The 23,907-nt window shown below is 41.4% G+C and overlaps 2 protein-coding genes and 1 long non-coding RNA gene across 11 annotated transcripts; 2 read left to right on the forward strand and 1 right to left on the reverse strand.

Annotated features, from left to right (window-relative positions):
- The first annotated feature begins 78 nt into the window (after nucleotides 1-78).
- LOC115771630 (fasciclin-1) lies at nucleotides 79-14,712 on the forward strand. Of its 8 annotated transcripts, XM_030717429.1 has the most exons (17): nucleotides 79-152; nucleotides 806-1,069; nucleotides 6,153-6,282; nucleotides 6,349-6,518; nucleotides 6,598-6,828; nucleotides 6,902-7,070; nucleotides 7,136-7,296; nucleotides 8,806-8,814; nucleotides 9,762-9,770; nucleotides 10,267-10,421; nucleotides 10,478-10,568; nucleotides 10,630-10,850; nucleotides 10,908-11,070; nucleotides 11,151-11,298; nucleotides 11,462-11,497; nucleotides 11,671-11,796; nucleotides 13,422-14,712. In XM_030717429.1, exons 2-17 carry the CDS (start codon nucleotides 950-952, stop codon nucleotides 13,424-13,426), a joined length of 1,944 nt encoding a protein of 647 aa, XP_030573289.1. In that variant the 5' UTR covers nucleotides 79-152; nucleotides 806-949; the 3' UTR covers nucleotides 13,427-14,712. The 8 variants fall into 8 exon arrangements, with proteins under 8 accessions (XP_030573289.1, XP_030573281.1, XP_030573286.1 ...); XM_030717421.1 differs by lacking the exon at nucleotides 13,422-14,712 and having other exon boundaries at nucleotides 11,671-11,957; XM_030717423.1 differs by lacking the exon at nucleotides 13,422-14,712 and having other exon boundaries at nucleotides 90-104; nucleotides 11,671-11,957.
- A 276-nt stretch (nucleotides 14,713-14,988) lies between these two features.
- LOC115771957 lies at nucleotides 14,989-19,464 on the forward strand. Of its 2 annotated transcripts, none has more exons than XM_030717865.1 (5): nucleotides 14,989-15,329; nucleotides 15,871-16,020; nucleotides 16,102-16,552; nucleotides 16,624-16,771; nucleotides 16,827-19,464. In XM_030717865.1, exons 1-5 carry the CDS (start codon nucleotides 15,183-15,185, stop codon nucleotides 18,868-18,870), a joined length of 2,940 nt encoding a protein of 979 aa, XP_030573725.1. In that variant the 5' UTR covers nucleotides 14,989-15,182; the 3' UTR covers nucleotides 18,871-19,464. The 2 variants fall into 2 exon arrangements, with proteins under 2 accessions (XP_030573725.1, XP_030573726.1); XM_030717866.1 differs by lacking the exon at nucleotides 14,989-15,329 and adding an exon at nucleotides 15,775-15,793.
- Nucleotides 19,465-20,392: 928 nt separating this feature from the next.
- On the reverse strand, nucleotides 20,393-22,331 carry LOC115771862. Its single transcript, XR_004018986.1, has 2 exons — nucleotides 20,776-22,331; nucleotides 20,393-20,709 (listed from the first exon to the last, which is right to left on the reverse strand). It is a non-coding gene; the product is annotated as an uncharacterized LOC115771862 (long non-coding RNA).
- Nucleotides 22,332-23,907: the final 1,576 nt, after the last annotated feature.

The raw sequence follows: 23,907 nt of genomic DNA on the forward strand, positions 1-23,907 counted from the left end.
CGTTGCAGACATATTTTGTATCTGTTATGGGTGCGCTCTCTTCAAAACCTGTTCTCGGCTTAGTTGCAATAAAACGTTGAAGCGTGGTGTACGTTAGTGTCTCGGTATTGTTTGAATGTATTGACTGCTGTGGTGGCTTCAGTGGGACTCTGGTACTGCTAAAAATCGTGCATTGCTGCTGCGCTTAGTATAGATTTTTTGCTACTGCTCCAAATATACATATGTATGTACGGAAGAAGTACGCAATAAGTGGAGTAAGCGAACATATAAAAGAACATGCTCGTTTGCTATTAATTGCAAATATACTGTAATACAGGACAGCAAAAAGTCGGGTCGTTTACAAATACCAAAAGTGTTACGCGGCAGGCAACAATTGCCCGAAGGCGTGTTGCATAATTTAATTAGTGCCCACTGCAGAGGCGTGGCTTGGCTGGTTTGGCTCTTTCTAAGAACTTCTCCTTGAGCTGTTGGAACGAAAGCCACGAATGGCAGCAGAAAGGGCAAAACAAAAACAATATATAATAAGCGCAGCTTAGCTTTGTCTCTTGTTTTTATGGTCTGCTTCTTGGGCGGCTGTTATGCTTTTCATGTGACATAACAGTATTTGTGTGTGTGAGGGTGTGTATTGAGCAATTTGTATAGCCAAGCTAGCGCTTGTTTTTTAATAGCTGACGCTAACACAGATTTGACTCATCGCAGCAGTGCATCCCATTTAAGTTCGTGTTTGTGTGTGTGTCAGGGGGGATGGCTTAGCTGCCATTGATTATATATGAATTTATATGTGTTCCTTGCCCTTAAATTGTAGATAGTTGTCGCATAAAGGCGCGTTTGCAAATACAGTAACAAATACTGCCAACCCTCAAAAGTCGCTGTCGAAGCCGCCGCCGCCGTCGTCGTCGTCGCTGCTGTTGCGTCGTTACAGCAAAAACAAGTGCGCGAGTGTTGTAAAATGTTTGTTAGCTGTGAAACGAGCGCATTAGCGGCGCTGCTGCTGCTCTGCTGCTGCACAATGCATGCAGCTGCCGCTGATTTGGTGGACAAATTGCGGGATGATTCCGAACTTTCGCAGGTGAGTCTTAACACACACACAAAAAACAAAGTAAATATTCTGCCCAAAATAGAAAACACATGTATTTAGGTGCTTAGGCAGCTGTTTCTTAGCCGTAATTAAAGTTGTTTACACACACACACACACACACACACACACACACACACACTTCTACCCTTACTCATACATAGCTGTTAGCCAACAAACATGCATTCATATTTTGGTCAAGCTAGTCGGCAAATGTCCTTGGAACGAAAATCCTTGTGCAGAAAGTTGACAAACGGAAAGAGAAGCAAGTGCGACAGCGAGAGAGAGAGAGAGAGAGAAGGAGAGGGAGAGATACACCCGCACAGGTATTCGTCTGTTTCAGCAGCTGCCTGCTTCGTCTTTCATGTCCTTGACCTTTAACATTTGCACTTGTTGTTGCTGTTGCTGTGAAAAATCGATGATGGCCAAAACCCTTTTTAGCCGCAGCACGGTCTAAAGTCCAAATGCGGCCACATTCGGTACGCATGCTGAGCCCATTATATAAAATAAAGTAAGATATAGGAAAAAAGAAAAATAAATTATGCAAAAGCAGCAACACATCCAAGCGGGCGCAGTACAAAGCCGGCCGTTGCCGTCGACCGAGCATAACAGTTTTCTACCTACATGTTTATGTTTGCCTTTTTGCACCTTCAAACAACGACACACACACACACGCACAAACACGCAGGCATATGGGCAGCACATAAAAGTGTAAAAAGCCAGAAGCCATTAAAGGTTGCCAGCCTAAAACAACAACAACTGTCCGTCTGTCTGTCGTTCTACTCTGTTAAACATTTAATGCCCAAAAATAGTTGTTAGGCAGCGGGCATTTTAAAAAACCAGAAGAAAAAAAAAATTCACAATTGAAAAGAAAGCGTGCGAGCTGTTAACTGCGAACTACCTCACCTGTAATTGTCGCCACAATGAAAATATATATGCAGTACCTTTGCCGTTACCTGCAGAGATACTTTCTGTATATACTGTACATACTATTCGCATGTATGCGGCCCAAACTAGTGCAGATTGTGGCAACAGCCAAGCTACAGCTACAGCCAAACAGAGCGTGTTCACGAGGGGCATCAACGTGTTGCGAGTAGGATTCTGTGAATCCACAATAGACTAAGCATTTGTGTATATATTTGCCAAAGTCTTTTCTACTATCTGCGAAATGTCTTTCTGCTAATCCCCGCACTCAAGACTTTTACTTTCAAGAAAACGGTTCACCATACCAAGTGGGCACTGTATTTAAAAAACAAACAAAAAAACTTGCATGCGCTTTTCATAAGAAGTTCCGAATATGTTCATTATGTGCAAAACTCATTACAGTCTGATGGTTTAGATAGATGAATAGGCATACCCCATGTACAGGGTATGTAGTTGGGGGCATATTTTGTATATAAGTCTTAAACAGCAAAATTTCAAATGGCGTAAAAAAACATTTGAGTCATAGACAATATCTGCATCTGTTAAAGAGCTGGCCTTTGAAAAGCACTGAGCTATTAATTTTACTCGAAATTGATAGTCCGTTCGGTGTAAAAATATTACTATTGATATTTTGTAGCTCACAATTTACAATATTCTATCAAATAATTGTGCAATCATAGATCTTGAATGTAATATTTCTTTTTGCAGTCTCTTTCAATAATATTCCCAAATTTGAACACTCAGATAGTTTGAATTTCTTGTACACAATTCAAATAAAAATGATCAAACAATGTTGAAGCGCTCTTTTGAATCCACATAGATCTATTGTAATAATTACAAATTATGTTATATTCCTCGAGTGAATTTTCCAGCGAAACCCATCAACCTAAAGATGACCAGTCGTTTGTGTGTGTGAAGGAGGGCATCTGTAGATCGAATCCCCATCCCCACACTCAGCAATTCCGCTGGCAGCGTGCGGTCGTTGCACGGCTGACCTCCTGCGCTGACCCTAAACTTCCTGTCGGCAGTGAAGCTTGTGACATTGCGACGTCATCTTCTGTGTCGATGTGCATTGCATTTATATTTATCATTTTAATTTTAATTTTTAACCTTTGACTGAGGACAGAGCCGTCGGCTCAGGCTTGGCTGGGGCACGCTTGCGGCGTGTGTGTGGGCGGCGTACACTCAATAGCTCTGAACGACCTAGGCACACACAAACACACACACACACACACACACACTGGCATATACATCAACTGGACTATCAACGCGAGCATCGCATTCAATTAAATTTAATTTAAGATTACAATACTTATACAATCCATGCCGCGAAGCGTGATATGTAGCGGCTGGCAGCGTTATATGAGCCTCGTGCTCTACGAATAAAAATACGTAAAACTATTCCAAAGCGTTGAACGTGAATGAGCGGCTGACCTTAATGGACGCCTATGGAAACGCGCATACATTTGTACAATTACTTAAAGATCTGGCAAAATGCATTAGAGATCCATTGCGAACGTTAAACTGGCATGCGATGCGGCCTCCCTCGTCAGTCTGTGCCACTCTTTCCCCGATGTTTCAACACCAATTAAGACACAACTCGAGGGGGTTGCTGCAATTACACCAAAAACTTTGCCATGCTCATACAATGTACCATATATGTATGCATAATTTGTACCAATTACATTCGGGAACTCTCACACCCGCAATGCTGCAGCTAATCAATGATGAGATCAAGTGCTGCGCAGGAAGCTGGTCAGGCTAGCCGGCTGCCCTTTCTGCATTTCTGATCCCCGTCCAAGTGTAGCAATTACTCCATTAGCTGCCGAAATGTACTCCCTCATGTGACACGCCCCATTCAATGATAACGTACTCACATATACACACACCCAAAAACACATATGCATACAGCCCTCGTACTCGTAGCTTGTTTTGTTCCCTGTCTAGTACAAAATAAATAAATTTGGCTAAAAAGCACAAAATATGTGAGTTGCAAACAAAATTTGAACTGCCAGCGGTTCTCTGTCTCTCTCTCTCTCTCTTTCAGAACACTGCCAAATCCTTCAGGCGCCTTATGCCAGTTAGGGTAAGCTGCAACAACAACAACAAGAAATGTTATCTTAAAAATTGTTACATGAAAAACCGTTACATGTTTTTTGCCTTAATTTCGTTAATAAATTTCAAACAAGGGTTGTGTGTTCTGAGTGGGCGTCATCCCACCCCCCGTTAGGGTTGGCAATGACCAACGCTGTGGCTGCATTAGCCGAATTTGTTTGCACCGCCGTCTGGCTCTCTGAGTCATGATGCCCTTGACTCTAGCCGGGACAGGCGCAGGGTGCACACCAATATCAGACTCTGCCTCTGTCCCGGACAGGGTTCAATGGCACTGCGCGCTGCGCATGAAAATCAAATGCATTTTGAAACAGCAAAGTTCTGGCCGAGGGGTGTTTCCTTTCAGCGCCCTCGCTTCATTTAAGAAAAGTTTGCATTGTGTGTGCCACGCTCTTCGCATTGTTTGTCAATGGGAGTTGGTAATGAATTACAGTTGACAGTTTGCACTTATGCAAAGCAAGCACCGCACACTCTCCCCTGGGAGCAATGACTATGCGATGACAGCTCATCTGGCAGGATTATATCTATGAAACCCATTAAGATTGATCTGCCTACCATTTGGTAATGTTCAAATTTATGTAAATATATAATTGCTCGCAGAATATTTTCATCTGAATCTTTTTAACAGTCATAGCGCTCTTTTAGCAGGTTTAGTAAGTTATGTTAACATGAGTATGCAATGTCTTTATGTTATTAACAGTTGTTTTTTAATTATATTTACTATTGCTATAATTAAAAGATACTATAATTAAAAGATATCATGATAAACAACTCATATTTTTCTTATAGTGGTAACTGTATTGTCCGCCTCAGACAATTTTCGTTTCGAATCCTCTCAATTAGTTTGTATACGCGGTAGTCCGTCGAAAACGTTAGCTTTCTGAAAATAGAATAGACGTTTTTAATATATAAAACGACTTAAGTTCATTTAATGACAAGTTTAAAAGTAACTTTTCTGTTGTTGAATATGAAAACTGTTCTTAGCGATTAGCCTAAAGCTCGAACCGTAAATGCAGAGTGCAAAGGAATGAGACCTTGTCCCTTGGTAGCCAGCCGCAACTGGCCGCAGTTCACTTAACCAGTAAGCACACTCTCTGGCACCAATCTACCGGCAAGCAGTAAGATAAACGAAAGCATTTAGAAAGTGAAATGGAAACCAACCAACAAAATAGCGACGATAACGTTGCAGGACGATAACGACAGCGACAACTGGCGTCTCCAATTACTAAAAAGTCCTTTGATGGTGCTGCCCAAACTAAGATATGTGCAGTGGGAAGAGGGCCTGGCAGCCCTTAAAATAAAATTGACGTGACTCACTAGTTACGCCAGGACGAGAAACAACAAAAATAGGTACAACGTGAGAAACGAAAAAAGGTGCGGGAGAATGCACACACACACACACACTAACACACACATGCACAATCACCTAAAGAGAGACGGTCAATTTGAAAAAAAGTGAGCTACGTATATGGCACCACTCATAAAGCTGGCTGAGAATGTGCAGCGGGGCGTGTCGACAGCGATGGTGGTGATGGTGGTGGTGGTGCCACATTGGGAAGCCGCAAAGTGTGCGGTCGCATGTGTCGCCAGGCAGGTGATAGCTAGCCCAAAGGGTCAGCGTCTGTTATGTAGGGTAGCTGCGCTTGGAAAATGCAATTCCATGTGCCACTGCCAGTGTCCTGATAGGCATCAAGCTCTCAGTAATGACACACACAATTTAAGTGCACGTATTCGGTTATTGAAATGAGCGCAAGGCAACAAACCCGCCCTATGGACTGCTCCTGACGCTGCTTACGTAATTGGTTCAATAAACCTTTCTCTGCCCGGGCGGGCTGTGCTCTGTTTTACCAGTTGTTTGACGTTGCCATGGATTTGCAAGTAGAATTGGCCCATAGGTCGTTAGTTTGCCAAAAGGCAAGCGCTCCCCCTCGTTTAGCCCAACGCATGGTTTTGTTTGGTTCGATATTTTTGTGCATGCAATACACTGTCCAACAAAGTTTTGCACGTGTTCTAAAACATATCCAATCGTTTCTGCTTACAGTTCTATAGTCTGTTGGAGCAGAATCCTGTTGCTAATTCGACGCTCTCGCTGCGCTCCTGCACGATCTTTGTGCCCACCAATGAAGCCTTCCAGCGCCACAAGGGACCCACACATGTCCTCTATCACATCAGTAAGTATTTGGGTACTCTGATTCATGCGAATTATTTAATTAAAATGCATTCTGTCCCACGCTCAGCCACCGCGGCGTTCAGCAAAGATCAACTGGAAAAGACCGTGTCATCGGACATGAACGGCAATCCTCCGCTGTACATCACAAAGAGCCGCAATGGTGACATCTATGTGAACAATGCTCGCATCATACCCTCACTCAGCGTCGAGCTGACCGATCGCGAGGGCAAGCGACAGGTCAGTGACGAATCTTTCAATTGAATATTTGTACAATTGATATTAGTAACTGTGCCATTATCTTTAATTTGCCGTGTAGGTCATGCACATTATCGACGAGGTGCTGGATCCACTCACTGCGCTGCCAACTGCCAAGACAGAAATAAACAATCTGGATGCACTACAATTTATACAAAAGGCTGATCAGCTGAACGTGGGCGATAACAAACTGCGCACCTATCGCTCCCAGGTTACGCTAATGAAGAAGGAATCGCTCTATCAGGCGCCTGGAGCGCACACCTTCCTGTTGCCCGTCGATGAGGGCTTCAAGGTGCGTTTAGCTACAATAGTTTTCATCCTTCGATCAAATGTATATTTTTTATATTTGTTTTGATTCCACGCAGCTCTCGACCCGCAGCAGTTTGGTGGATGGCAAGGTCATCGATGGTCATGTTATACCAAACACTGTCATTTTCACTGCCGCCTCGCAACATGACGAACCCAAGACTTCCGCTGCCTTTGAGGATCAGCTCAAGGTCACAGTGAGCTTCTTCAAGCAAAAGGACGGCAAAAGTGAGATCTATAATTGCAGCGTTCAACGCACAATTACTTAATCTTTGTTCGCCCTCCTCTTGCAGTGTATGTCAAGTCCAATACAATCATTGGCGATGCCAAGCATCCTCAGGGTGTGGTCCTGGCCGAGATTGTCAAGGCCAATATACCTGTGAAAAACGGTGTGATCCATTTGATCCATCGTCCGCTCATGATCATCGATACGACTGTCACCCAATTTTTACAGGTAGGTGGGCGTAGCACCCAGTCTTAAATACAAAACAGAGATACGTACACCCACACACATAGTAATAATTAGTCAGTGGCCTTGACTGGTGATAAGGCTTGGCATTTTGATTGGCTCGGCACGCAGCACCGCGTCGCTGGGCTTGCCAGCTGCCTCAGCAAATGCTTACACCCACACATATACACACACACACATACATGCAAACATAAAAAGAAAACACACACACCACAAAGCTTTGCATTTAGCTGAGCTGCGCTCGACAGGAACAAGTGATGCGCGTCTGCTTGAGGGCCCCCGATTTTCAGCGTTCTTCTATATGCAAAGTCAAAACAAAAGTATCAAATAGCACCATAAACTTGACATTGACAGTAGACACACACATACATATATGCGTACATGTATAATATGTATGTATGTATGCAGATCATAAGGCGACGCTTGATCTCAAAAACTCAATAGTTACACTTTGCCAAAAACGAAAACCCAAAGTCTGATTCTACATAGAACTGAATTTGCATAGATCTTTTATGAGTTCTAGAGATTAGTGTAAGGTTTGTTGGTGCCATCGAGCACCCCAGATTTTGCACGTAATGTTAACTAGTTCGGTTTCATGTAAAATCAAAAGCAAAATTTTATTTTAAAATAATTTTTAAAATATAAATTTTATTTTAAAAAAATTTTGGGTGTAATGTAAGTATTGCCAAAATTCAATCAAAAACAAAACGAAAAAAGCAATGTATTTAATGTAAATTTATCTTTAAAAACCAAATTTCAATATTTTCTATCTTGCAACACCAACAAACAATCATGAGCTGCAATTTCCAAGGCTCTAATTGGCACAACTATCAAAACGATTTTCCATTTTCAAACTGCAGCTCACTTTCAAACTGCAGCTCAATGCGCTCCCAAATCCGACTCTGTGGCAGTAGCAAGCAAATCGCTTAAATAAAATACACATAATTGGCTTATTGAATGAAAAACCAAGAAAATTCTTGAAGCATTGCTTGCACTGGCGCACTTCAAAAACTTCATTCACTATTCCTGCATATCTCTCGATCGAGTGCATTGGTGAACCACGCCCAGTCCATGTAAAATGTCGCAATTGTCTTAAGCTTTCCTCCATTCATAGCTTCATATCTCAGCTCTCAGCTCGCCCGATCGTTCGCTCAGTCGGCATGCTTTGAACGTAATTTTAAGTGTTACTCTAGCTGTAGACGCATCTCGTCCATGGCTGATCGCAGACATACATCCGACCTACATAATACATTATATACGTTGTTGTGCATTGAAAATCAGCTCAAAGCTCGGCTCATCTTACTGTTTACATTTTCAACATTTCTGACTGTTTGTTTAGCATTTTGTTGTAATTCGCGCTTTTGCCATTATCGGTTTACTGACCGTTTGATCTATATTCTGTTTCTCGTACATGCAAATATCGCTCACAAAATGAAACTTGATTCGATATAAACTGAAAACCCCCACAATTGACAAACAATACGTTAAATACAGTCGTTCAAGGTAAACAATTCTTATTGAAGTTAGTTATATCTGTACAGTAAACATTGCGTGCCTTTGTATATACAAATGTTTAGTCTAAAGTTTAGTTAGTATATCGGTTCTCATTTGTTGTAGAATTTATTACATTTATTTATATGTCTGCATGTTTCCTAAGCATGCTCTATAGACTTGTATTAAATACTTTTCAAGACATCAGTTAAATTTACTTTGATCATATTTTTACTATAAAGAGAATAACAGACTTCATTTATTATTATTGATGTAGCTTCAATTGTCTCGATCACTGACAGCTTTCGATTGGATCTTAAAAGCCGCTGGTGCAACACAGTTAACATGTTGCAAGTGATTAAAATTTGATCAGCTGTTTTGAGCTTAATTGTCTATAAAAACAGACAGTCCCGTCTAAAAATGTATCTCTTATTTTCATTTGTTGAGTTCTTCTTTTTGTGACTGCATGTCGAAACGCGTTAATTGCCAAATATTCTGATATTCAATTCGTTTTGGGTTTGGTCAAATGCTTTTAGTTCATTAATTTTCAATTATTCCTTTAAGCTTAATTAATTTAAAGGACCTTCACCTCATTTATTTTCGTCTCTTAGCATTTGTGTGCACGCTACTGAAATTTAAAGTTGTTGAATTGTTTTGCATAACTAAAAAAGTCTTATTAAGTCAAAAGCTGTGCTTGCCAAATCCAAATTTCAATATAAATACTCGTTAAGCAACTATTCAACTCCGCAAAAGAAACCAAAGTAAATAAACTCTATTTCCCTACTACTTTATTTCAAACATTTTTCCAACTCGGTGGCGGAACTTGCACACTGCGCGGAACCTGAAATAATACTCGTAAACGAATACGACACCAACCATACACAATTTCTATGATATATGCTCAATATTTTAAAATGAATACGCATTTTTAACGTTGTACACCGATTTAACCGAATTAGTTTCTGAACGTAAGTAATTGTATAACACAACCAATTCACAAACTCAACATTCATCAGCTTGCCACTGAACCTCACCCACTGAACACAACAATCGCCACCTGGGCCCACCTCCATTCTTATTGCTTTATATCTCGTGCCCAGAGACCATTAGAAATCACCTTGATTTAATAATAAAGATCGCATCAGCGACAATCGCTGAGATTAGCCAGAACTTCAGTTCTACTAGACGATTCGTTTTCCGCTTTAACTTATCATTTATAAACATGATTTCCAAAACAATTGGCTCACTTCTTTTATTTACATTTTATAAACATTATAAATGTTGTGAATATATCTAAAATATATAACTGTTTGATGTTTGTACACTCCATAAAAATAAACACTATAATCGAAACATATATCGCTTGAGCGCCCTACTCCCAATTTAATAACTTCTAAGTTTTGAGTTATTTATGACACATAAATATATATCCTAACTTAATAAACAATCGTTTATATTTTAAAGGATAACGGCGAGAATGGAGCACTACGCAAATTCTACGAGGTGATCATGGACGCCGGTGGCGCAGTGTTGGAAGGCATAAACAATCTGTCTGAAGTGACTATTTTGGCACCCAGCAATGAGGCTTGGAACATATCTTCCATAGACAATATTATTAGGTAAACTGGCGATTATCCAGCTAAGATGAAATCTCTACTTAAACATTTGTTTACAGGGATCGCAAGAAGATGACCGATATTCTGAACATGCACATCATCAAGGATCGCTTGAACGTTGAGAAGATCAGACAAAAAAATGCCAATATGGTATGATCTCATTTAAGAATATTTTAAAATATCAAGTAACTTAAACTTTATTCACTTCTAGATCGCTCAGGTGCCAACGGTGAATAATAGAACGTTCCTTTACTTTAATATCAACGGCGACGATGCTGATGCCGTGATCACTGTTGAAGGTGGTGGCGTAAACGCCACAGTGCTGCAGGCCGATGTGGCACAAACCAATGGCTATGTGCATATCATTGACCGTGTGCTAGGCGTGCCGCATACCACTGTGCTGGGCAAGCTGGAAACCGATCCCATGATGAGGTAACATCTATTTATAAACAGTTTTCTTCTGTTGCTAATGTTTTTTGCTTTTTACAGCGATACCTACAAGATGGGCGAGTTCTCGCACTTTAACGATCAGCTAAACAATACCCAACGCCGATACACGTTCTTTGTGCCCCGCGACAAGGGTTGGCAGAAGACTGAACTGGATTATCCCTCGGCGCACAAGAAGCTCTTCATGCGTGACTTTGCCTACCATGTAAGCAGATGCCAATTACGTCCAAAACTTTCTATTAACTATGTTTCTCTCTTTTTTTCTGTATTTCTCTCACATAACAGTCCAAGTACATTTTGGAGCGCCATCTGGTCCTTGCGGATCATGTGTTCACCATGAAAGATCTTGCGCAAATGTCACTTACCACAGACAACGTGGTGCTGCCCACACTCCGTGATTCACTCAAAGTGAAGGTCGAGGAGGAGGCTGGACGTAAGTTATACTTAGTTGTAGCCACTTAGGGCACCCAAACAGCTTTTTATTTCGATTCGATGCTATCGGTACCATTATCTGTACTAACTTTTGCTGTTTCTCTTCGACTTTACCAAAATCTCATGCTTTGTATTTAACAAAAACAAAACAATATATGTAAAAGATCTACATGATGAGTACGCTAGTCACGAATGGACTGGTGAGTGCTGCCGTTTGTCAACCCATTGCACAAACAACCCACTACAGCCATCAAAACTTGCCTCATTCCATGCAAAACATAAATCTCACCGTGTGCTCCATAGAATATCACTTTAGACCTTTACAGGGAAAGCTAAACGAAATCTCTTATCTCGTTTTACAATCTCATTTCAGGATATGTGCTCGTGTGGAATTATAAGAAGATCAATGTATATCGGCCAGATGTTGAGTGCACCAATGGCATTATACATGTCATCGACTATCCGCTCCTGGAGGAGAAAGACATTGTTGTGAGCGGAGGTAGCTATTTGCCAGAATCAAGCATTTGCATCATGTTGGCCAACCTCATAATGATAACAATAGCAAAGTTCTTAAACTAAACGCATTTATTCACAATGTAAAAATCCAAGCAACAACAAAATCCAAATAAGAAACAATAACAAAACAATCGAGAACAAATCAATTAAACAACAAACAAACAGCAACAAAATCAACAACAACAAGACAATTCGAAAATCAAACGATACCAAACTAATATAAACGAATATCACATATGTATAGCACATGTTGTTATACTTGCATTAATACATACAAACATGCATACATATATGATGAGCTGTATTATATGTGTCACAAGGAGCACGCTTCACAAAACCAGGGCACGCTCACTAGCCACATCTTCATACAAAACACACAAAGTCATAAAGACTCCTCGCCGGATTGGCTTTAACCTTTGGCAGAGTGTCATATGAACTCTTATGTACATTATAAGAATTGAACTCGATATACCCCCTATCAAGGCCTTATGTATTATATGAAATATATAACTATTCTTAATTAACTTTTATGCTTATGTTCGACATACATTTATATATATATATGTTGTATGATTTAAGTTCATTTAAAAGTCTCTGCTCGCTAAATTTTAAGTTTTATTTCATATTCACATAATCATGTTAATTTGTTTGATTTTAATTGTACATTTTTTTGTCAATTTGTTTAAGTTTATGTCTAATTTATGATTTGTAAAATGAGTTAACTTATGTAAGAAGAATGCGAATCTCATTGTACATGTCGAAGCAGAAGCAATAAGCGCATCACACATTCTCATTGTCATACAGACTACAAATATACACTATATAAATACATAACATGTAACAAAACGAAAATCATGACAACCTTTTAAACAGTGTGAAATTTTATATTAAACGCAAAAATAAACATTTTTAATTTAATTTATGATATAATACCAATATTTTAAATTTTAAGCTAGCATCCATGTCTATCTAGGTTAAATTGTATGCCTAAAATATAAACTAGAAATGAGAAATATCATACATAGATTAGAAGCCATCCTGCACTTGTGTATGTAGTTGTTAGCTCTGCTATGCATGTGCCCCAAGACACGCGCGAACACCCACTAGACACACACGCAGCTAACCAACAATGGCAACTGTAATCACAGTTATTTGGTCGAAAAGTAACTTACATAACTGCCTGTAAACTACGAACCATATACACACACACGCGTACATACATACCCGCATGTATGTAGCTCTGTGTAATTTCAAACCCATTGCGCATAACACAGACACAGATACACACACACACTACCATACACAAATAACACAACATGTGTACATGACATACTTTAAAGGATTTTGATACAACATTTTAACATAGTTGCTTGCGTATCAGATGCAAGAGACGTTTGGATTACCAATATTCCCAACTGTGCAGTTGCATTTTTAACTTTGTATGTAACTGATATGTTAAAATTAAACCTAGTTATAGTCTGTCATGGGGCAGAAATCGTGAAACAATTGTACTAAGAACTTAGAAAATACCCGACCGCTAACTATACAAACTCTCTTTCTATTTTTTTCTATCTCTCTCCCCTATAATGCTACATACATACTTTATAGGTTAGATATTGTAACTAGCCTGTGTGTGTGTGCTCACTACAATAGCTGCGCGACAAATGTGGGTACCACATAATAATATTAATACCCTGTGTTATCCAAGTAAAGAAATACAGTAAACTATCAGCCCAAACGTACACACTATCGACAAGAATCACGCAACCAACCTACCAGACAACCCCCAAACACCCACTACTTATATCAAAATTGTAGCGAAATGCAGTCAAATTGTCGCACTGTGTAGTGGCCGATCACTCCATATCGAGACCGATCTATCGATCATTGATCCAAGACCCTCCTCCAAGTTATCTTTAGTAGGCGCCGTGGTCGCTGCAGCGTCGTTGCTTGTTTTGTAATCAGTTTAGATTTGCCATAAGTGCAATGTATTAGCTAAAAACAAACAACAAAGAAAAACTAAAACTAAACGAAAAGAATACGCTAAATGAAATTGTACACGAAAGCTTTAAAATTTAATCGGAATATGGAAGAGGGATTTGTATGTCGTAGTCAGTAGTTACACGTTAAGCAGCACCCTTGACTTTGTCGGGAGAGGGGGCCCAATGTGTAACTAGTGCCTTACTAAAGATAAACGCATTACCTTAACCTTTATACAAATTTACTCATCATAAACATAAACTTAAAGAAAACAATGAAAAAAGGATAGCAGGCCATGGATAATACAAATGGCAAACGTTAATTGCTAGCGATTCAAGTCAAGCGTATAACTTTGAAATTAAAAAAATGTATTCAAAAATGTAAGAGATTATATTTACATACCTAAAACCTAAAATATATGTAACAGGCATTGCAGCATTTCTGCTTATAAATGTACACAATTAAATGATATAATTAATAGGCCACATGCTATTTACACCAAATACCAATACCATACATAAGACGAACCGATAAATGAATATTTTTCCAAAAATTCACTTAAATATCACAGAACTATAAACTATAAAAGTCCATTGCAGGGCAGCCAGAATGTTAAAAATATATTAACACACCAAATATGTATATTTAGTAATTGAGTTTCGAAACAATAACAATAACAATAAATATATGCATATACATATGAAGCTTAAACTACGGTAAACATCAGTGCAAACAAATATTAATCGACTTTATTTTATGACAAACGCTTTTTACAATAAACTAAAATTCATAATTGTGTATTCGTCAAAAATAAACACTAATTTTGCCTAGCATTAGTTTAAGAATAATAAATAAAATGTATTACATAACTAAATGTCAACAAACAACAAGCTTGAGCGAATAAATCTTCTACAATATAGATAAATATAAAAGCTTAAATGCAAATGGGTTTATTTCTTTGACTATTTTAAAAAGTACATATGGAACATTTTACAGCACATTGAAGCGCGCGCAGACTAAAGTTGCATTGTGATAGATATATCGATAAACATGCTATCGTGAGCGAAAATGTTTCCAAGGTTCTCAGCGTGAGGGTACATGTGCCTAAGCGACCAGTGTTAGCTAATAACAATAACAATGTTGGACGAGAACACAATTAAAGCGAGTTTAATTCTCTCTTTAAGCAGCGAGAACAAGAATACGCGAAAACTGCAATATTAGAAAATGTGCAATATGCATGCGTAAATTCGAATTGAAAATCCGATTTTAATCAATTGAAATAAGACTTTAACAAGTGCAATACGCCCATGCGTACGTACAAGTGCAGTTCACAATAACACAAACAACTCGTGCGTTTTTCCAAGCGGCAGCAAATTACGGCCAACAGCCATGAAGAAGCGTAACTCGCGCTGCAATTCGGATACACAACAGATGGAGAGCGATGGCAACGACTTAAGCCTGTTGCAGCGACCCCTCCAAACTGCCCACACAGGCTTCGAGGAGGCCCGACGCGCCTACGAAAACGGAACCAGTGAGGTAAGCGGCAGCGTTAACGGAATCGTAGGCGTGTTGGTGAGCTGCGTACGTGACCCAACAGGGTCCCAGAATGGCGTAATATAAACAAACCCAATGTACAAGCCCTACTCCTAGCGCATGGCTCCTTTAACAGACCAAATTTTGCAGTCTCTATCCTTTTGTTTTGCCTACTTGCAAATAAATAACAAAACTGGAACATATACATACGTTTTCTAGCCCACAGATTATACGATAATACAACAATACATCAACAATTTGGTGTTTGCTTTTGACCAAATTAGAAAACTTCAAACATTCATATTTATTTATCGGAAATATGTAAGAATATAAATGATAGCGTTTGTTTTCCTGTTTTTGTTATTGCCTTCACATATGTTTTTACGAACATCCCCTAAGCTGGAGAAATCAAGTGCGCAACCCTAAAAGACCGCTCAAAGGAGCTTTTACTGTATATTTGCTTGTGTGTGGGTGTTTGTGTGTGTGTGCGTAGGTGCCCTGTAATTAGCCCAATCATTAATTCAAGTTTTATTGTCCCATACAGGTGCGTCGTCTGCTCAGCGAGGAATGCAGCCTCATCTATGAGTGCAACGTGTGCCGCAATATGTTTCGCAGTTTGGCCAATTTCATTAGCCACAAACGTGTCTTCTGCTGCATAAGCGCCCGTGTAACGAGCTATAATACTAGATACGCAGTGAGTTAGCCGTAAAGCCAGTGTCCAATCTAAGCTATCCATTGGTTTGTTTCATGAGTCAACTAGTCACATTGCTTACAGGATCAAAACTCCACGATGATACTTCAGGCAGGAGCCTCACAGGATATTGAACACATGCTGCGCAGTCGAAGCACAGGCTGTTCGCCGGTGCCTCGCGAGGCGCGTCCCATGCGTGGCAGCATGCGTGATTTAAGTGGCGTCATTGAACGCTTACGTCGCGAGAAAGCGCCTACTGCGGCAGGTAAGCAGCTGCCGCCAGTGCTGCAGCTGGAGTCGGTGCCGACATCTAGTCACGCGGTCTACCAGACGATAAAGCTCGAGCAAGATGATAGCATTAAAACAGAGCTAAACGAAGTGCATCTCATGCTTAATCCAGAGCAAACTATCGTAGGACCCGATGGCAAGGCGATGAACCCACATCAATACGAGCGACCAAGTGGTAGCGATTCGGCAGAAACACCTGAGCAGTCCGTCAGCGACGAAACGGAAACGAACATTCTCTGCGAAATATGTAAAATACCTAAATCTTGTTAATAACATGAGTAGGCTTTGAATTTATTCCTTTTTCTTTGTATGTCCCAGGCAACTTGACTTTTCAGACGCAAAAGACACTGGAGCTGCACATACAGAAGCATCATTCATCGTCGGCGTTTGTGTTTCAGTGCCCAGCCTGCTCGCTTACTTTTCTGCAGGCAGCAGCTGTCATACGTCACCTCTCCAAGGATCACAAGTGGGTACACGGGTTGCACCCTCTGACACTAGTTACATTTTCTTTGCTTTGTCAGAAAACCAACTCGAAGAATTCGCATGATGCGAAACACGATCCTGAAACGCCGCATGCAGCAGGGTGATGTCCAGCCCAAGGGACCAAGTCGTGAACTAAAGCGTCTCCAGTTGTCTGATGATGTTGTCGGACAAGTGCCCGAGCGTACTAATCCAAATGGGGAACAGCGCAAGATCATGTCGCTGTGCATTTACTGCGAGAAGTCGTTTGAGCGTCGTGCGGCGCTATCTACGCATCTGCTAAACTGTCGCGCCAAGCAAGAGGCGTTGGCCAAGCCAGCACCAGCCGTTAAGAAGCAAAAGGCCATCTCAAATGGTGGCAGTGGTTCCAATCTGGATATGCTTGACGAGAGCCCCAGCTCAGTTGCAGTGGATATGCAGAGCATTGACTCTACTGCGCTGAATGAAATGTTTGCCGGTCTGGCCGAGCAAAATGAAAACTATGCACCGGGGCTCCGTACCGTATCGCTGGACAAGCTGCAGCTACAGCAGGAGAGTGATTTATCTAGCGAAGAGGCGTCCAACAGCGAAGACGAACAGGACGAACAGGAGGAGCGGGAGTTGGACGAACAGACCAGCGTTGACGAGACAAAATCGAAAACAAAAAAGAAGCGCAATGTGCCCATTGAGAAACAGCTGCGCTGTCGTTGCAAGATCTGCAATAAGCAGTTCAACGCGCTCGGCAATCTGCGACGCCACATTTCCATGTTCCATTATCGTGCTCGCCGTTTCGGCTGCACCATATGCGACTACCGCGCCTTTCGCCGTTACGACATAGTCAATCACCTGGGTTTCACACACAAAATTGAGGGCGATCGCGACAGGCTGACCGAGCAGTATGTCTCCACGCATGAGTGCGAGTACTCACGCGATGATGTCGATGCTGATATTATACTGTTAGATAAGGAGCAGTCAGCGGAGTTGGAGCTAGCTGCCGAGCCAAAGCCGGCACCCAAAACCTATGAGAGACGTATGAAGCGCGTTAAAACAATAACTGAGCCACCGCCAGAGATTGCGCCCAGTTCGCCCATAGCCGCAACCGCTGCCCCCGCCTTCGTCATCAAGGAGGAACTAGAAGAGGAGCAATTGCAACAGCCCGTGCCCAACAAAAAGCGTCGTAAGTCGCGCACGCAAATTTCACCAGACACTGGCGAGCGCAGCGCCGAGAAACGACCCATAAGGAAACGCGTTAAGGCCGTCAACAAAGATTTTGTCTATGATCTTGTTAGTTTCAAGGCGGATCCATCTGGTGCACTGAACGCTGTTGAGTCGATGCGAGCCAAACTGCGTCGCCAACCTGGCCAGGCTGTAGCCTGTGTGGAGTCCAAACCCAAGCAATGGGAGCCCTATATAACCGAGGACAAGAAATCCCTGGTGCGGGGCATCACCCGTCGCATAATGCTAAAACTGGTCAGCGAAGGACGCGCAGTCTCTGCAACACTTCCGGAGCTGCCTGCCGAGCGACCGCAAATCCGCCCGCGTCTCACTTCCTATACGCGCAGCGATTGTAGCCAGCAGAATGTGGTGGACACAGCTCCAGCCATCTCCGTTAGCGAGAGCTTTATTGAGAGGATTGCCAAGCGCACGGCAGCTGCCGGCAAGGATGCAACCATCACCAATCTATGGCAAAAGGTAAACAACGCCATTGCGCAACAACAGAAGCCGGAAGTGCCGGATGCGTTCGCCGTCGCCGAAGCGGAAGCGATGCCTGAGCCCCAAGTGGAGTTAGACGCGCTGCACAAGACGCCTAACGGCAAGCACAGCCTTAGTACGGAGCTTCAGCTAACGCCGCCATCGCCTCCGCGGAAAGGGAACGGGGCGAACAATGCCCTGAATACATCCGCTAACTCAGACGTGGCAATGCCTGCTTCGCCCTTGCCAGCCACCGTTGTGGAGTGCCTCAGCAGCATGGAACCTCCAATGGCAGCGAGTACGACCGCAAAGTTTCCAGCATTACCAAAGCCACAATCCGTACTGCAGGCATCCGCCAACGGAACGATCCAATTGACATTGGACAGCCTGTTGCGTGCCGCACTGCAGAACTGAACGGATCGGTCGAACATTCTGCGTTAGAGTTTGTTATTAGCTGTTTTTGCTAAATGTTAACTTGACCTCTCATTTAATGTTTAATATAGCATGTAATGTTTTGAACTGGTGTCCTTATTGTATACTCCCATGTTTTTTCGCATCTGTGCGTTTCCATATCCATTTTATGTTAATGTGATGAAAACTTGAGTATTACACAGCTTCAATAACCAAATGAAAAATTAAAACCCGTAGCATAATTTTTGGCAACTAGCTAATATAAGACGCTTTAACTCAAGTTAAAATGGCATTTTAAAACATGTTTTAGTGAAATTTGTCTATCTAGTTTATAGTGCAAGTATGTATACGAAGTTATATAAAATCAAAACCGACTCAAGGAATAGGTAGAGTCCTGCTTGTTCGTGTCGCGAAAGGCATCTGGACACCTAACTAAATGGGTTACAATAGCCAAGCGATTGTATATAAAAGAGGAACTACTTGCAAGTCTGTGCACATGATCCTCTGCATACATATTTTGTAAACTCGTTGTTCAGTGTAATAAGTAAATGAATGTTGTACAAGATAGAGCCTTAAATGAAATCACCAAATGATAATAAAATTTATTTTAATCACCAACAAGTGCTCAAAACTTTCACCTGAATTTTGCTCAGCTTGACTTATGCTCAATTGATAAAATATATGTATTTATATATATGTGAGATATAGCATGAGCAGGTCATCTATATATCTATATATGCCCCATATGGACATTTGTGTGTATGTGTGTGTGTGTGTGTGTGTGGCCTGTATTACTGTGCAAAAGATTCAATATCAGGATGCTGGTACTGTGGCTGAGTCAGTTGCTCAACAATGGAAATTGTGTCACGGTCAGGAGAATGAGCGGGCGCTAATCAAAAACCGGGCCACACACTTTAAACGACTGTGTGTGTATGTGAGTGTGTTCTGGGTGTGTTTTAGACACAAACATGCGGAGAAACCCAGCGAACGAGAGAGAGAGAGAGAGAGAAAGATGGGTCTGTGAGCGCAGCTGTGTGTAATTGGAAACCGAAAGTGAAAACGCCCAGGCCTTGAAAGAAGCTGCAGGCCACGAAGCGGGCGACACATTTTCTCCAAGAAATGAACTTAAAATGGATTTATTTGCAGCGGTGCGCGACATGGGAGCAACTCGAGCTCAAGCTCAAGCAGCCAGCAAATGCTGTCGCCCAGCACTGCAGCATCAAATTAATGCCACTCACAAAGGCATTAGATTCCAATATGTACAGCTCTGGGGGCTAGTTTGCCCATTGCCGCCCCCAACGACCTCCCTTTAGCCAACATTGTGCCTCCCCTTCAGGCATTGCATTTGCTTTGCTTACTGCTTAACTGATTTGAGACTGGGCTGGCATGCAAAGGCAGGACCTGCCATCGGCATCGGCATCAACCCCGTCCAGGCTGGAACAAAAGAATTGCCAGCCCACAACGACAAAGTAAAGCTTCAGCTCTGGGACAAGAGTTCTAGCCTAGAGTTAAGTGGTTGCAGGTGTGCTTGCCAATTGTTTATTGAAAGATATGCTTGATGTGTTCCATAAATGCGTCGCTCTTTTTGTCATCCTTTCCCTCTTAAAAACTGAAGCATTGCATTTGAGTTAAGCTGTCGGCCGTGTGCAGCAACCATAAATAGTAGACTACGGTAACACGCCAGATTAAGAGGATTCCAGTAATAAAAAGGTAACCATGGCAAACACCCATGCCACATTACGGAACTGCATGCATTGGCAGATAGCTCGTTCTCAGAATTTGCTCACAGCTCACAATTTGCTTTTGCTGTATTTAAATCAGGACCCAACTCGACCGTCGCTCCTGCAATGCAGAGCTCTATATTAAGTTGCTTTAAAAATATACCATGTTTGTATACTGAATACTTACCATAAATATGTGGCCTTGGGTGTTCACACAAATGTTTGTATATGGCATGAATAAGAAGCACGCAGGATATAAAGTAAAGTCGATTGAGCGCTAACCTATATATTTTTTGGCCTAAGCCATCATTGTATTAGCTTTCATAGAAATTAAATCTTTCCGATGGTTGCGGCGCAACGGGTCTCTTGTTAACTTTAACACAGAATGTATCCGCCGAGCAGGTGCCCCGCTCATCACCGTAATCATGCCGTTGCGTACAAAGGAGTTTGCCTCCACACCACAAGTAGAGGTTGGTTATGCGGTGTCCGGCATCGGTGTCCTCCCATACGCGAATCTGGGCAACCACTTATGTAGGATTAAGTAGCCAAGCTCCAAGCTGGTCCCTTAGTCACCTGGAGAGGGGCTTACGACCGAAAGAGGCGAAACTTATAGCGCTGGGCAGTGTCTCCTTCAGAGTGGAGCGCCAGGCAGCGAATGATCGCAAGCGTCAATGGCACCATAATTCGCCAGACACGTGTGCCTCGGGCGCAATGCGTTATTATCCTTCAGTGGCTACAGACTTCTGCCTGGGATAAACCTGCTTACATCCACATCGAAAAAAGAAGAAAACAAGGCAAATTCGAATTACAGGAAGTAGGTAGCGACCACTGCTGCGCAGAGCCAACTAGTAATTGTGAATAGACCAGACTCTCTACCTATCTCACCTACAATATGAAAGGAAAGCATATGACGGACGCTTACTCAGACTCAGACTCAGTGGGAAAATATAATATTTTGGCATCTCTCAATTTGAAATCGACTGTATTCATAAGTAGAGATCTAAGCGTTGACCGCCTACAAGGTCATGTCTGAGCTGGAACGGCCGGGAGTCTAATTCCTGAATGAGCATGCAAGACCAATAGGGTAACTTTCTGATTGGTGTCAGGCTTTGCTGGAATTCCGAGAAACGAGGCTGACGATTTAGCAAAAAAGTAGGATATCACCCTTCTGGACAGCGGCAAGATTTGATGGACTAGGACCTAGGCATGTAAATCAAAACGTTCCTAATTAGCTTCCTGGCCTGCTATTGTTGCTACCAGACAGCAACCCAGGCTATGACTGGAAACCAACTAACGAATGTTGGAAGTTGATCCAAAATTCACAAAATGAGCTATTCCCTTAGTTTTCTAAAAGGCGGTCGCAGTGCACTTAACTCTGCTGATTACTCATAAAATCCTACTCGAATGATGCTTTCCCGCTGGCCATGGGCAGCGCCAGCCAAAACACACGTCTGCCCATAATTAATACCGTGCACCATTGGCACACCCCAATTAGGAGGCTCCCGGTCAATAAATAGGTAACCATGGCAAACGCCAGCGACATATTACTGTACAGCATTTTAGGAAGTGCACACGAGCGGATGGTGTCATGTCTGTTCCCGGAACACTATGTTGCGCTGTAATTTTATTACTTAGCTAATGCAATAATTTCCGGCAAAATGCTCGCTAAAATCCTAATTAACTTTCAGTGAATGCATTGCACAACTGTACATTAACGAAAATTACTCAATGTTTTAAAGCTGTAATGTTTTCCATGTTTTGAGGGGCCTTTCACACTTTTTCCATCCCATTTTGTTGGAATGATGGTCAAATATATGATAGGTTCGTGCTAAAATCTTTACGAGAATTCATTTTAAACGTGTTTCACAATTTTTACAAAATCCATCCAATCTGGGTGGAAAATACGGGTCATAGTTCGTAAGAAAATCTACTTTTCGGGATCCAGATTTCCACCAAGGTACTAAAATGGCGTATACTTATTGGAAAGGTAATATCTAAAACTCTTAGCACAAAACGTTCCACGGGCAAGGCCAGAATATGCCAGCTAGCCTTTATATATAAATATTTTTGCCCTGACCGACTGACTTCTGATCAACGACGCTTTAGGCCATTCCTCTAAATGGCTAAAATTCGCTGGTATATACATTATATAGTGAAATGCTACTGCGTAAGCGATTTAAAACATTTTGCATGTAGACGACTAGCACGAACAAGGAACAAAGGAATCGCCGCTGGAATCTCTCTAGCTCTGAGTTAAGTGGTTGCAGATGTCCTGTCGTTTGTTTATTGTTTATTGAAAGAACTGCTTGACACACAATTGAATAGATGCAGCACTGAACCACCGGTAACAAAGAGGCTTATGTTCAATAACCAGGTAGCCAGGTGACCAGGTAGCGAAAATCAACGCTATTTTATGGCGCATCACTTTGGTCACGGCATGCAAAAGCGGATACTATCCAGTTGCGTTGTAATTTGGTTACTTCGCCATAATGCAATCATCTCGGTCAAAATGTTCGCTAAACTCAAAATGCATTTTCGCTGCACTTAAATCAGTTCCTGACAACCTGACCACACGCCCAGCCAGGCAAAACTGCACATTTTGGGAAATATATACAGTATGTCAATAAAGTGTTCTTACAAGCGTGGAATAATGGCAGAAGATTCCGGAAACATACATACAAAACCTTGTTGTATCAATGGAACGGCGAATGCAGGCTGTATGAGATGCTAAAGGCCGCTACACAAAATATTAAATAAAAATAATACATATTCCTGTTTTCTTACATTGTTATTTAGCAATAAAGTTTCGTGTAAAAACACTTTATTGACAGCATAAAATTTGAATGCTTTTAGTTTTTTAATTCCATAAAATCTTTAGATAATGTTATTTAAATAATTTGTATGTCGTTAAGTTCTACGAAAAATTTAGAATCAAATTAAATTAGTTATATAAGGAAAATTTCACTTTTTTACTCACTAAAAAATGCGTTTTTTTCGCTAGTCAAAACACTTTATTGACATACTGTAGATGCTTGTATATGGCAGAACTAGTATATAAAGTCCATTGGAGGTAGACTTTATCCCCACAACTTATCAACAAAAAAAAGAAGAGTTAACTTTGGGATAAAAACATTAAATACCATTGCAAATATATTATATATTATTCTATACTATAAGCCCCATTTTGTATGCAACAAATCTAGAGCTCTGATGTAGCATATAAAAGTTCGTAAAATAGTAATTTTTTATATAAAAACTTTGTTTATATGGCAGTTGCACAATATATGTATGTAGCGGTCGATCCGGCCAACTTCGATTT

Source organism: Drosophila novamexicana, unplaced genomic scaffold (genome assembly GCF_003285875.2).
Source record: "Drosophila novamexicana strain 15010-1031.04,08,12 unplaced genomic scaffold, DnovRS2.1 tig00000108-arrow-pilon, whole genome shotgun sequence".
In the NCBI taxonomy this organism is placed as follows: domain Eukaryota; kingdom Metazoa; phylum Arthropoda; class Insecta; order Diptera; family Drosophilidae; genus Drosophila; species Drosophila novamexicana.